The sequence below is a fragment of the Salmo salar genome, chromosome 29 (assembly GCF_965601325.2).
Source record: "Salmo salar chromosome 29, fSalSal1, whole genome shotgun sequence".
Taxonomy (NCBI): Eukaryota; Metazoa; Chordata; class Actinopteri; order Salmoniformes; family Salmonidae; genus Salmo; species Salmo salar.
This window is the reverse complement of record NC_138319.1, coordinates 10527510-10542639: the sequence shown is the minus strand read 5'-3', so window position 1 is coordinate 10542639 and position 15130 is coordinate 10527510. Positions and strand designations below refer to the sequence as shown.

Genomic DNA, 15130 nt, shown 5'->3' with positions numbered 1-15130 from the left:
CATCTTTCAGAGTCAACAAACCAGACTGACATGGAGTCATTGAAAACTTCTTTGCAGAATTCAATATAAATGGGGGGGGGGGGGGGGGGGGGGAATTGGTGCCATTTCACTACAGATTAAATGGTTTTGAATGCTCTTTTGTTGCTGAGAATTTTGGTGCATCGCAGGAAATACAGATGAGCTTTGTGATTTACATAAATTCACTGAAAACCCCCACTAACACAGTTATATTAACAGTATTGTACTTTTCATGTAGTATAATTTTGGCCAGCTAATAGCCTAACCACCGATGAAGCAACATTATGGACTAAATGTTAAAATCCTGTTGCTGCAGGATTATTTTTCTGTGACAATACACATGCAGGATCTTAATTTGATCACTTTTTTGTTGATAATTTGCAAATTTGTGTATTCAAGGTTTAAAAAGGCTTCTAAAGTTTGTAATTTCCACTTTAAAATGTCAGACTTGATTTGCCCTAACGTAAAATGTACCAACCACTACAGAAAATATCCATTAATTCACATTTTTGGTTGCTGCGGGATTATTTTCCTTCTGTAGCAAACTGGCTCTAATTAAGATCCTAAATCTGTACTGGTCAAATTAAGATCCTACATCTGTATGACTGCCACAGCAGCGTAAGGTAACAATACCTTGCTATAAAGACAAGTTACTACTATAAAGTCAACACGATAACATGCACCTCACAAAAATTCTTTGTTTCCGTTGCTTAAAAACTCCACACATACCTTTTCCAAGCATATCAAAACACATTCCCTTCAATCTGTATACACACACACACATCCATTTCTCCAGCCTTAACTGTTAGTGTCTGGGTGAGGGAGAGGGACTCAGGAAGCTAAACCCCATTACTCTGTGTGAAGAGCCCAGGTAATTATGTCTGGCATTTTGACAAGTGCTTGTCGGACTGAAGGTCAGTTCTGTCTGCATTGGTGATCTATGCTAATCTGCTCAGCTGGAGAGAAGAGGGAGACCAGCGTTCTATGGTGTGGCTGTTATAAACCTCATGGATGTCCAAAACAATGAACACATACACTGAGTGTACAAAACATTAGGAACACCTTCCTAATATTGAGCTGCACCCCCTTTTGCCCTCAGAACAGCCTCAATTCGTTGGGGGCATGGACTCTACAAGGTGTCGAAAGCATTCCACAGGGATGCTGGCCCATGATGACTCCAATGCTTCCCACAGTTGTGTCAATTTGGCTGGATGTAATTTGGTTGGTGGACCATTCTTGATACACACGGAAACCGTTGAGCGTGAAAAACCCAGCAGCGTTGCAGATCTTGACACACTCAAACCAGTGCGCCTGGCACCTACTACCATACCCCGTTCAAAGGCACTTAAATATTTTGTCTAGCCCATTCACCCTCTGAATAGCACATATAAACAATCCATGTCTCAATTGTCTCATGGCCTAGAAATCCTTCTTTAACCTGCCTTCTCCCCTTCATCTGCACTGATTTAAGTGAATTTAACAGGTGACCTCAATAAGGGATCATAGCTTTCACCTGGATTCACCTGGTCAGTCTGTCATGGAAAGAGCAGGTGTTCCTAATGTTGTCTACACTCAGTGTAAATATTCTATCTCCATCTGTGATCTACGTTAATCTGCTAAACTGGGGAAATTGGGTCGGATTTGAACCCATACTTGTAGCGAGCGGTCAGGGCATAAGATTAATACCTGCCACCCGCCAAATATGGGTAGATTTAGGTATTGGCAGGTAAGAATGTCTACTTCCCCAGTCACGTTGACGGGTGGTCAACTTGCAGGGTTCGACAGGGCGAGCGTTTCATTCGCATTTGTGAATAAAAATAGTCAAAAGTCAAGTATGAGCATATGTGCGAGTTGCAATTTTTTGTAGAAAAATGCTGAATTCGCAGTTTTTTAAAATATATTTCCGCTGTTTTGTTTCATAGCTGCTAATCACACAGAGAAATACGAATCCTACATCCCACCTTGCGCAGCAACAGTTTTGCGCAATGTGAGTGAAGCGCTGATAAGATTCATTTTTGGAGGCGCTGGCACAGGCATAAAAGTTGGTCTAATTTACTCAAGTCAGCAAAGTGAGACTTTGTCCTCGTGTTTCTTGGCTATTTACATCGTTTTTTTTCACAATCTGGGTTGTTTTTCAATGTTAGTTTGAATCTGCTGCTTCAGCTGATAGCGAAGAGATGCTGTAGACGCCTAATACTAGTCACATCCCAAATCTCACACACACAAAGACACACATGACATGAATCAAGTGGCCCCGTTACCATGGTAACCACCCACCCTTAAAAGGGCAGCTGAACATTTTGTCTCATCTGATATTTTGGTTAAAATAAAACATCTAATTAAATGAAGCAATATACCACATTACTTCTTACCAATACATTAGTTCTTTTGGAAACATTACAGAGCATGGTCATTAGTTTTATGAAATTATGGTGACAAATTATTTTGGCTGGTAAAAAATCTGAGTGGCTAGCAGATTTTTTTATCTACTTGCCACAGTGGCTCGTGGAACAAACAGTTAATTTTTGGCCCTAGCAGCGGTACATAATACATGTGTTTCTAGAAGCAGCGGTATAGACTACTACACCAACCCAGGCCACAGACATTCTATATCTATGCTAAAAACACAGTTGCCCTGTTTCCATTGCTGCTTCTCTGAAAGTCTATGTTTATGTGTGGGAGAGGATATATTTCCCTGACTGAGGGGAAGGCAGTGTCTCAGTCTCTCTACATTCAAATTAGATCTCTCTTTTTCCTATTATCTATCTCCTTTCCCCTTGGCTGCATCTCCCCAGCTCTTTCTCACCATCTTCCTCTATCTCTCTCTGTCCCAGGGGTGACAGCAGTGTGTCAGGGCTCTGCTCCTGGCTGCTCCAGATGGCCCCGGCTGCTGGCCCCTGTCGGTCCAGAGGCCCCCAGCTCTTTGACCAGGACTGTGGTTCTCACGGCCTGGGGGCCCGGGCACGCTGCTGGGCCTGGCCTCTGGGGCCTCTGGGGTCGACCAGCCGTGACAGCCCAGACAAAGGGGTGTCCTCATCCCACCGCCCACCAGCCTACACATCCAACACATCTTCCAAACAGCCACCCATCCTTGACCACAGAGTGTGGACAGTGTATCCAGATCACTGTCTAAGCTTCATAAGGGGGTGAATGCTAGCATTTTGATATGTTACTGGTCGGAAGACTCGGCACAAGTACTGTTTACTTCACCAGAAACACATACATTATAGAAAATAACAGACTGTCATATTCATACGTGATGTTATTGTCAAGAAGAAGTCTTGTTACTAAGTTTGCCAATAGAATACAGTGAAGCAGTCTCTCCAGCCAAAATGTGCAAAAGACTTTCAAATTGCATGACATGTTTCCTCTTAATGATAGCATGACAGATGTTTTGTAAAGATGAAGTAATATCACATTAGCATCATAATTGCATATCTAATGATATGCCGAAATAAATCTGTTCAAGAAGATGGAAGATAATACAAATTGCCTCCTAACAGCGCAGGAAAAAAACACATTCATTTCAAATGACTTCATGTGATCACGTGATCTAACGTGAAGTTCATTTAATAACATGTAAAGCAACATATGATAACATGAAACTACACATGTGAAAACATGTGACCACATGTGAAGTGTTCCAAAAACACATTTTCACATGATTTCACATATGACATTTCACGTGAAAATCTCACGTGAAAAATGTTCCATGTAAAATCGTGTTTTTTCTATAAGGGAGGCGTTTTCTTCACAATAAAAATCCCCTAAAACCCCCCCGAAAAAACATGAATTTTGGGATGTTTCAGAAAGGCATGTAAATGTGTATAACACTGTATGAATGATATTGGTCCACATCGAGTAATTGCTCTAAGGAAACACAAAACAACCCATGCATGTTTCTACCTACCCGGTTACTGTACACAGAAGAAAAAACATAGAAGGGAAAATGAGAGGGGGATTACATTTCTCATGGCTAAAGAAACGTTGGTTAGCAGTGAGCGTAACAAATTTTGACAGAACCAATTTCCCACGTGAAGGTGATTTACATGTTTGCAGATCAGTCTGAAGCGCACAGCTTTTCACCGCATTCAGAACCTCATTCTATGAGAGAGAGAGAGAGAGAGAGAATGAAGGAGCAAAAAGCAAGAGTGTCTTTAATGACAAATTGCAACATTGTTTTTTTACAGCTTGGTCAGCTCTTCATCAAAACTTGAATAAATAATTTCCCTTGCAAATGATTCTCACACACACACACACACACACACACACACACACACACACACACACACACACACACACACACACACACACACACACACACACACACACACACACACACACACTAGCCTAGTTTTTTTTATATATATATATAAAGCAGCCGCCTTCTCTTTTGTTTTCTAGCTGTGCGGGGGTTTAGTGAGCACAGGTCATTGTCCGCCAGTTTTCCAGTTGAGCAAAACACAAGAGCTCCTAGTAGCTCCTACCTTCACTAATACAGTGAGACCTCCCACCATGATTTTCACTTCTAATTCTACCAGTAAGAACCCACAGCCAAAAGATGGCAATGCTTTCATTGAGATATCAAATCTCCTCTTTATACTGTCCATGTGCATCCCAAATGGAACCATAATCCCTTTGTAGTGCACTACTAACATCTTACATTTGACATGTGAGTGAAGATGTCTGGGTGTTTTTTGGATATCTGTCTACTAGTGGTGCACTATATAGGGAATAGGGTGCCATTTGGGATGCACGCCATGCTTTTCAATGGGATCTCTCCCTATAAGAAGGATTTTCAATGGGACTTTTCTCTCCCTATGGCTTTTCTATGAAACATGGGTCATTCCACGAAATGGGTGCCTTTAGAAACGGAAACTTAAGAAATTTAAAATATTTAACTTTAAAATATCTCTTCTTTCAACATTCAATTAGATGGAGGATATTTTTAGACTACGGAAAAACACCTTTTCTCATCTCAGGCATTACAATCCTATGAACTAAAAATATTTTATCTGCACTTGTACCACACTGTGTGCCAACCCTGTTACGGACACTTATTTAACTGCCTAACTAATATTTATACAGAACAAAATATAAATGCAAAATGTAAAGTGTTGGCCCCATGTTTCATGAACTGAAATAAAAGATCCCAGAAATCTTCCATACGCACAAAAATCTTATTTCTCTAAAATTTCATGCACAAATTTGTTTACATCCCTGTTAGTGATAATTTATCCTTTGCCAAGATAATCCATCCACCTGACAGGTGTGGCATATCAAGAAGCTGATTAAACAGCATCATCGTTAAACAGGTGCACCTTGTGCTGGGGACAATAAAAGGCCACTATAAAATGTGCAGTTTTGTCACACAACACAATACCACAGATGTCTCAAGTTTTGATGGAGAGTGTCCTCCATTGAATGTTTATTTCTCTACCATAAGCCATCCAACGGGCCTCACAACCGCAGACCACGTGTAACCACGCCAGCCCAGGACCTTCACATCCGTTTTTATCACCTGCTGAATCGTCTGAGACCAGCCACCCAGACAACTGATGAAACGGAGGAGTATTTCTGTCAGTAATAAAGCCCTTTTGTGGGGAAAAACTCATTCGGATTGGCTGGGCCTGGCTCCCAAGTGGGTGAGCTATGCCCTTCCAGGCCCACCCATATCTGCACCCCTGCCCAGTCATGTGCAATCCATAGATTATGGCCTAATGAATTTATTTCAATTGACTGATGTCCTTCTATGAACTGTAACTCAGTAAAATCGTTGAAATTGTTGCATGCTGTGTTTCTATTTTTTGTTCTGTATAAAAGCATGTTTGAGATAAATCCAACATTTTCTCATTGATCAAATATCCTTTGTACAAATAAACTCACATATAATATCAAACTAATAAAGTTGACGTTGGCCCTCTAACAGGGTTGAGGTTTCAGGTGATCATCGGCCATTACTCCTCATGTGGTGTAGAGCATGGGGCCACATGGTGTTCATGAAATGAGGAATTATTCCGCACAAAAGGCATCCATTTCGTGGAAATGACCCACATAACAAACAGATCTAGTAGACACATATCAAAACAACTCCCAGACATCTTCACTCACATGTTAAATGTAACATTTTATCATGACTGCATAGCGAGTGTACGTTGTACTGATAAACCTTACTCAATGTAAATGTATTATGTCCTAAAAATGTAGACTGAGAAATGTATTTGAATGAATAGGGTGCAAGTTGCAAGTTTAAGATCTTCACAAAGACATAGGAAAAATGTATCCATTATAATTGAGCTATCATTGACACAGGCCTATTCTCCAATCACAATCATTGTGTTCTTGTTCTGACCATTTCCACAAAAATTGCTTTATTGTCAACAGAATGCTTTTTCAAGAAAAATACACACTATAGAGCTAAACTAAAGAAATACCTTACAATTCCTCCATTTATTTTCCACAAACCTGGAAACCAGTCAATGGTCAACACACATATAGACTGGTTCAACACACAATGAGCCCAAGGGTTTGACGAGTCTGTGTGTGTGTGTGTGTGTGTGTGTGTGTGTGTGTGTGTGTGTGTGTGTGTGTGTGTGTGTGTGTGTGTGTGTGTGTGTGTGTGTGTGTGTGTGTGTGTGTGTGTGTGTGTGTGTGTGTGGGTGTGGGTGTGTGTGTGTGACGAGTTCATCAGGCGGCCATGTTGTTCATGCACTGGCAAACAGAGGTCAAATGTAACCCAGGATTACCCAGGAGGCAGAGTGTCATTCAGTTTCTGTTTCACATTCAACCCAGAGAATCTTCATTTTGTTTCTGAAGTACCGGCAAGAGATGGCTTTGAAATCATGAAAAAGGATCATATCACATTGGTCACTGTACCGCAGTTGTCCTTGATCTTTGAGTGTTTTACAGTTGTAAAACATTCAGGAAAACAATTTATAGTAATGCAGGATAATATAGTTATGTTTGCATTCCGTATACAAACTGAATGTTTTTCTAATTCTACGTATATTAATCGTTATACACAACTATATACTACTGTATGTTATGGTAAATGTGTAAACATTGTAATAGATTTCTCTGTAAATCTATGGATTTCTTGTAAATCTACGGCTTTCCTGTAAATCTACGGATTTCCTGTAAATCTACATGTATACATGTCCTATTCATTTCCCAACTGAAACCTTGTAAGGGGGATATCTAAGTATTCCTCCCGACAGGCAAATCTCGGTCAGTCATTGGTATTCTGGTCGGCTGGATTCATAATTCATCAATAGCAGTCAGGCTGCTGATAATGTTGACTTAACATTTGGTCTGGCATTTCGCTGCTGTCATTAGGTCTCCCACCACGGTGCCTAATCAACACTCAAATCACTCCACATAGACAGACGCACGCATGAGCACGCACACAGAAACACACACACACACAGGCATGTAGGCACAAGCACTCAGGCACGTACACACACACCTAGAAACACACACAAAGAAAGTATCTCAACCTAGTACTAATGGACGTACCCATAGGGGTCCACAGCACTAGAACCATGGAATAACTGTTATTCTGGTGCTTGCACAAACCCAGCTTCAAAACCCATGTAACACCAACCATTCCAGACACCTTTTCATCATCTTCCAGCCATCTTTATGTCTCAAATCACATCACATCCCCCCAAGCCCCAAAACCCCTTCTACCTATTTCCTACACTCATAGAAAAAAGGGTTCCAAAAGGGGTCTTTGTGGAGGGATAGGGTTCTACCAAGGACTATTTTGATCAGAAGAACCCTTTCTGGAAGACAAGGGTTCTTTGCAAAGCAAAGGGTTCTACCTAGAACCTTTAAATCAAATCAAAATCAAATCAAATGTATTTGTCACATACACATGGTTAGCAGGTGTTAATGCAAGTGTAGCGAAATACTTGTGCTTCTAGTTCCGACCATGCAGTAATATCTAACAAGTAATATCATAGGAACCGTTTTTGGAAGAACGGGCTCTTTGATGATTCTTTGGAAGGCAAGAAGGATTCCTTGGGAGGCAAGAAAGGTTCTACATACAACCATATATATTATTTTCCAGCATGCTCTTTTGCAGTGATATTTTCTGAATTGTGTGTTTTACTGTAATATGTGTTTTTTGCATTGATTGGTTCATTCATTTTATGCTACACAAATATAAATAATATACAGTTTTCTAAACTAATCTAATCTGTTAGTAATTGGATTAATTTCACCTGTTGCTGAGATGGTTGTTCCAGTTTAGATGATTGAGGTAGTCTCAGTATTTAACCTTCCATACACTGGCAGTCATTCTTAATGCAGGTTGCAGGTGATTAAAAATTCCACTTGTTCGATAGCCTAACTCTGTATTACAATTCACTTGCAAGCCAGCATAATGTAGCCTGTAAACCAGGAGATTCATAACACCACTGTGTTAGGGTATAACTAGGCCCATATAAACTCAGCAAAAAAATAAACGTCCTCTCACTGTCAACTGTGTTTATTTTCAGCAAACTTAACATGTGTAAATATTTGTATGAACATAACAGGATTCAACAACTAAGACATAAACTGAACAAGTTCCACAGACATGTGACTAACAGAAATTGAATAATGTGTCCCTGAACAAAGGGGGGGTCAAAATCAAAAGTAACAGTCAGTAATCTGGTGTGGCCCACCCGGCTGCATTAAGTACTGCAGTGCATCTCCCCCTCATGGACTGCACCAGATTTGCCAGTTCTTGCTGTGAGATGTTACCCCACTCTTCCACCAAGGCACCTGCAAGTTCCCGGACATTTCTGGGGGGAATGGCCCTAGCCCTCACCTTCCGATCCAACAGGTCCCAGACGTGCTCAATGGGATTGAGATCCGGGCTCTTCGCTGGCCATGGCAGAACACTGACATTCCTGTCTTGCAGGAAATCACGCACAGAACGAGCAGTATGGCTGGTGGCATTGCCATGCTGGAGAGTCATGTCAGGATGAGCCTGCAGGAAGGGTACCACATGAGGGAGGACGATGTCTTCCCTGTAACGCACAGCGTTGAGATTGCCTGCAATGACAAAAAGTTCAGTACGATGATGTTGTGACACACCGCCCAAGACCATGACGGACCCCCCACCTCCAAATCGATCCCGCTCCAGAGTACAGGCCTCGGTGTAACGCTCATTCCTTCAACGATGAATGCGAATCCGACCATCACCCCTGGTGAGACAAAACCGCGACTCGTCAGTGAAGAGCACTTTTTGCCAGTCCTGTCTGGTCCAGCGACGGTGGGTTTGTGCCTATAGGCGACATGGTTGCTGGTGATTTCTCGTGAGGACCTGCCTTACAACAGCCCTACAAGCCCTCAGTCCAGCCTCTCTCAGCCTATTGGGGACAGTCTGAGCACTGATGGAGGGATTGTGCGTTCCTGGTGTAACTCGGGCAGTTGTTGTTGCCATCCTGTACTGTCCCGCAGGTGTGATGTTCGGATGTACTGATCCTGTGCAGGTGTTGTTCCACATGGTCTGCCACTGCGAGGACGATCAGCTGTCCGTCCTGTCTCCCTGTAGCGCTGTCTTAGGCGTCTCACAGTACAGACATTGCAATTTATTGCCCTGGCCACATCTGCAGTCTTCATGCCTCCTTGCAGCATGACTAAGGCATGTTCACACAGATGAGCAGGGGCCCTGGGCATCTTTCTTTTGGTGTTTTTCAGAGTCCGTAGAAAGGCCTCTTTAGTGTCCTAAGTTTTCATAACTGTGACTTTAATTGCCTACCATCTGTAAGCTGTTAGTGTATTAATGACCGTTCCACAGATGCATGCATGTTCATGAATTGTTTATGGTTCATTGAACAAGCATGGGAAACAGTGTTTAAACCCTTTACAATGAAGATCTGTGAAGTTATTTGGATTTTTACGAATTATGTTTGAAAGACAGGGTTCTCTAAAAGGGACCCTCTAAAAGGGACCCAATACATGTAATGTATTGTCATAAATAATTACATTTGAAAGGCTAATAAGGCTGGTGGAACTGTTCATAGGAAGAACCCTCTAAAGATAAAAAGAGTTATCAGTAGAACCCTTCATAGATGGTTCTAGGAAGAACATTTAGAGGATGAAATGGTTCTTGGTAGATCCCTTCTTAGAGGATTTTATCTAGAACCATATACAGGGGGTTCTTTTAAGAACCCTACATAGAGGGTTCTAGATAGAACCCTCTGCAAAGGGTTCTACCTAGCACCAAACGGGGTTTCGCTATGGGGACAAACTGAAGAAGCCTGTATGGTTCTACTTAGCACCTTTTTTTCTAAGAGTGTAGTGTTGTTGTTGTAGCATCTCTGTAAATGGATAGGACAGCAACAAACCCCCATATACCACCCTATAATACAACAGGAAGAGAGTGGTGCCAAATTCCTCTCAATGGAACAACAGCACATTTCAGCCAATAAAAAAAGGCTCCATGAGGTTTGTGCTAGTGTTGTTCCTGTTGTTGTTCCAACCCTGGTGTTATTGACTGTTGGACTGTTGCTCTCTGCTTCTCAAAGTCAATTCCAATCGAAGCAAGGGCGACACCCTCCCGTGTTGATCCAAGTTCAGACAATGCCAGCGTTGTGGTGCGGTGCAGGAGCGGTGCATACTGAAATATCAAATCTTATTTTTTTCTCTCTCACCATGACACCTTTCTATCAGACCACATCTAGCTATACGAAGACTAGCTTGTCTGAGAGTCACTCTCTATGTCCCAAATGGCACCCTATGCCCTACATAGTGCACTACTTCTGACTAGAGCCCTAATACTATGCCTATGGGCCCTGGTCAAAAGTAGGGCTTTAAATAGGGAATAGGCTGCCATTTGGGATGCAGAATATGTACCTCAGTAGGAACAGCAGTGTGTCCTGCTTGTTATCCTGTGTGAAATTGATCCTCATTTGTCATTACACCCTGTTAATAATCTTATAGACATGGGCTTGTCTGGACTAGAAGGACACTGTGATATCTACCCTATCTGGTGCGGCGGATCTGAGACTCTCATTTACTCAAACAGAGAGAACATGACAAAATGGTGTGTAGGTGGTGGAAATTAAATCCAGTATAATGGAGGTCATTGGCACGATGGGGTTCTTTCTATTTAAATGTGTTGAGTAAGAAATGTAGCTAATAATTTCTACTGGCTGTGTGGATTTGTGTGCTGCATGGGTACAGCACACAAACCCTGTGTGTCTCATTGTGTGTGTGTGTTGTGTGTCTGTCAGTGTACATGCGTGTGTGTGTGAATTGTATGTTTTATTTTACCTTTATTTAACTAGGCAAGTCAGTTAAGAACAAATTATTTTTTGTCCTACCCCCACCCTTTGTTCAGGGACACATTATTCAATAAATGATGATGATCGGTCATGATAATGGTGGGTGGGTCTTGGGGGATATGGGTTGGTGTAACAGTGAGAATGGTCCTACCTGCAACGTGAGCCACATCTGCAGTGCTGACATTGTGAGGGTTGGTGCCCACCCTGAAGGTTACAGCTGGACCCAGCACTCTGAAAGACAGAAGAAAAAGAGACAAAATTAGCTACACCCCAAACTCAATACCCTTCAATTGAACCGCAGACCGAGGTAGAAAGAGAGGAATAGAGAAGAGTCGAGAAAGACAGAGCGACTCCCTGAGAGCTTCAGCGACCGGCGAGCTTCAAAATCAACTCGCACCTTTCATAGCGGACACGGACACAGACAGAGACAATGGAAGGGAGGAGGGGGGGTCGTTTTCTCTTTTTGTTTGAATTTGAACAAAACACCAAAAACATGGAACTGTATTGCAGCTGAGAACCTTGTTTGCTTTTCATCTCTGGCTACCCGTCTGTCCAGGGCCAGGCACAGACCTTTTAGGGGGTGTGTGCTCAAAACACAAACCGCGGTAACGGACTCGTTGAAGAATTACTACTTTGATCGTTTAGTAACATAAAATCAATAGATGGCCACATCTTATAGAGTAGAGGAACTGCTGATTTGGACACGTTTTTTGGCTTGCTCCTCAAGAAATGCTGGCGGCCATGACAGAAGCCAAAGGTGAGTTGGCTTGGGGGTGTGGTTTGATGTGTGTATTTCTTGGGTGTTTCCTTGTCACCACCAAGACACACCCATCTGTCAGAACCTTGCCCGCAGCTGTTTCCCCCCACTCAATCACAACATTCAAACCTCCTGCAGGTTGAGTTCAATAACTACAGGCAAATGTATGGTGAGATGCCGGAGGAAGCTTTGAATAGGTCAAGTAGCCTACAGAGTAATATGAGAAGAATTCAATTTCTGAATTTATGTAGATATTGTAAACTAAGTGTTTTGATCACTTTTAAATGTATTAACAGGTCAATGTAGAATAAACAACCCTTTACATAATACCATAGAATCAGTGTTCTGCTAATATAACAATGGTCACTTTCATCGTCATTCCCAGCTGATACAGATACTGTGCCTATCGGCATTGCCTGGTGACAAACATGTCAGAGTGATCATACCTTCCTTTGTGGTGTCCCGTATTCAACAGGAGTTGATCCTGGTGCGGAATAAACAGGGTTTCTCCCTCAATTCAATAACAGAGAAAGACAATATAAGTAAAAGTTGTGTCAAGTAAAATTTTAATGCTGAGTGCAAGATCTCTCTCCATTTAGAGACGTCAGTGTCAAGCCAGTCTGTCAGTCGGGACTCCATCACATCATCTTGCAAGTCTCCAAGTGCTTGTTCCATAGATGCGTCTGTAAACACATACACAGTCACTGTTCTATTACCAATGGCAGTTAGGATAGGTGATATTTGACAAACAAAATATACTATGTTGAAGTTTGAAGAGGTGAGACTAAACCTACCTAATTCTGGTCAACCCATCGACAACCGTTGGTGAGCAGGCAAGAGGTGAGGCTGGAGGTAAGGTCTTTGCCAGTGCCCCATTGATGGGCATGGCAGCGTAGATAAGCTCCTGGCCCCTCATCAAAGACACTGGAGCACATCAAAAACACGGAGCACTGATTACATTATCAATGGTGGTTATGATTAGCATACTGGAACCAACCTGATCACTGCATTCACCTTTCAATTTCACTTCAGATATCATGATATGTGAAGTGAATAGAATGGTTAACGCCGTGATCAGGCTGGTTCCACCAGGCTAGGTTATGAAGGTGAATTGGAACAAAACTCTAAACTGTTTTGACCTTTGAACAGGTCAAATGTCACCAAATGTTCCATTTATAAGAATGCTCACAGCGAGGGCATGTCTGCGTGATGCTGAGGGTCCCCTTGCTGGTCTTCTCTATGTTGCAGGTTCAGCTGCAAACTGGACATCTCTCAAACAACTGCAGCAGGCAATCCGCATAAACAATGTACTTCCTGGTCGATAAATTATATGTAAACAACCAAAGACTCAAAGATTACAACGTGGCCGTGAGTGACAGCTACCTCCTGTTGAAGAAGTCCCCGATACATTCGATTTTTTATGTATTTCATTTGAAGATTGTACATTGGAAATACCAAGGTAGTTTTTGTTTTGTTTAAATATGACCTAATTGTAGAGGTCGGGTATATTATGACCTAAAAGATGTTATATAGTGCGGCCCTTGTTTGCCGATGTGGATCTTAACGATTAGCTTTTAAGATAAAAAGGAATAAATATGAATAGATTTATTATAGGGCAAGGATAAAGGATTATATAATTAAAACCTGCCTAGGTCCTCTATAGGAATCGGCCTATACAATCCTAAAATAATTGGTGTTATTACCTCTCACATAAAAATAAAAACATCTCAATATAAAAAATGTAAATGATGATTATTTTTCTGATACACACTGGCATATGGATGCATTAGGTATTGTCAACAGGGTTGTTGTCTCTAGTGTGTGGTGGGCTGGTTAACACTGGGATAAAGTGATTCAACTTAACGGTAGAACTAATACAATAATTGGCTTATGGAAGCACTTCTCTAAGCGAGAGAAAGGTATATTATCTATTTCTATATAAGCTATTTATGCTACCTTTTATATTCTTGATCCTAACGATATAGGCCTAGGTGTAAAACAGCCGAGGTGATAGAGCAACGACCCTGGAATAAAAATCAAAATGTGTAGGTTGGAGAGAGGGTTGGTTTTACAGGTTTACTCGTTCTGGATTGTCAGTACTGCATGTGTTCTTGGCTGTTGTGCCGTGGCTGTGTCAGAGTCGATTGTGAATTGAACTTGGGTATGCCTTCCCATAAAGGAGAACCAGGGTTTGGCTTGCGGTCGGCTCTGACACGGACATGGCATGATATAACAGGAATACTGTTATATAATGTGATAATATATATAAATATACAGCTCAAAAAAATAAAGGGAACACTTAAACAACACAATGTAACTCCAAGTCAATCACACTTCTGTGAAATCAAACTGTCCACTTAGGAAGCAACACTGATTGACAATAAATTTCACATGCTGTTGTGCAAATGGAATAGACAACAGGTGGAAATTGTAGGCAATTAGCAAGACACCCCCAATAAAGGAGTGGTTCTGCAGGTGGTAACCACAGACCACTTCTCAGTTCCTATGCTTCCTGGCTGATGTTTTGGTCACTTTTGAATGCTGGCGGTGCTTTCACTCTAGTGGTAGCATGAGACGGAGTCTACAACCCACACAAGTGGCTCAGGTAGTGCAGCTCATCCAGGATGGCATATCAATGCGAGCTGTGGCAAGAAGGTTTGCTGTGTCTGTCAGCGTAGTGTCCAGAGCATGTAGGCGCTACCAGGAGACAGGCCAGTACATCAGGAGACGTGGAGGAGGCCGTAGGAGGGCAACAACCCAGCAGCAGGACCGCTACCTCCGCATTTGTGCAAGGAGGAGCAGGAGGAGCACTGCCAGAGCCCTGCAAAATGACCTCCAGCAGGCCACAAATGTGCATGTGTCTGCTCAAACGGTCAGAAACAGACTCCATGAGGGTGGTATGAGGGCCCGACGTCCACAGGTGGGGGTTGTGCTTACAGCCCAACACCGTGCAGGACGTTTGGCATTTGGCAGAGAACACCAAGATTGGCAAATTCGCCACTGGCGCCCTGTGCTCTTCACAGATGAAGCAGGTTCACACTGAGCACATGTGACAGAAGTGACAGAGTCTGGAGAC

General features: G+C 42.2%; 1 protein-coding gene across 3 annotated transcripts in view; it reads right to left on the bottom strand.

The window, feature by feature from the left end:
* The window catches only part of ptprn2 (protein tyrosine phosphatase receptor type N2), a 284202-nt gene that overhangs the window by 145529 nt on the left and 123543 nt on the right, over nucleotides 1-15130 (bottom strand). For all 3 annotated transcript variants that reach the window (XM_014180659.3, XM_014180660.3, XM_014180658.3), the window contains exon 10: nucleotides 11449-11528. In XM_014180659.3, coding sequence (XP_014036134.1) covers nucleotides 11449-11528 — 80 coding nt within the window. The remainder of the gene's footprint in view (nucleotides 1-11448; nucleotides 11529-15130) is intronic.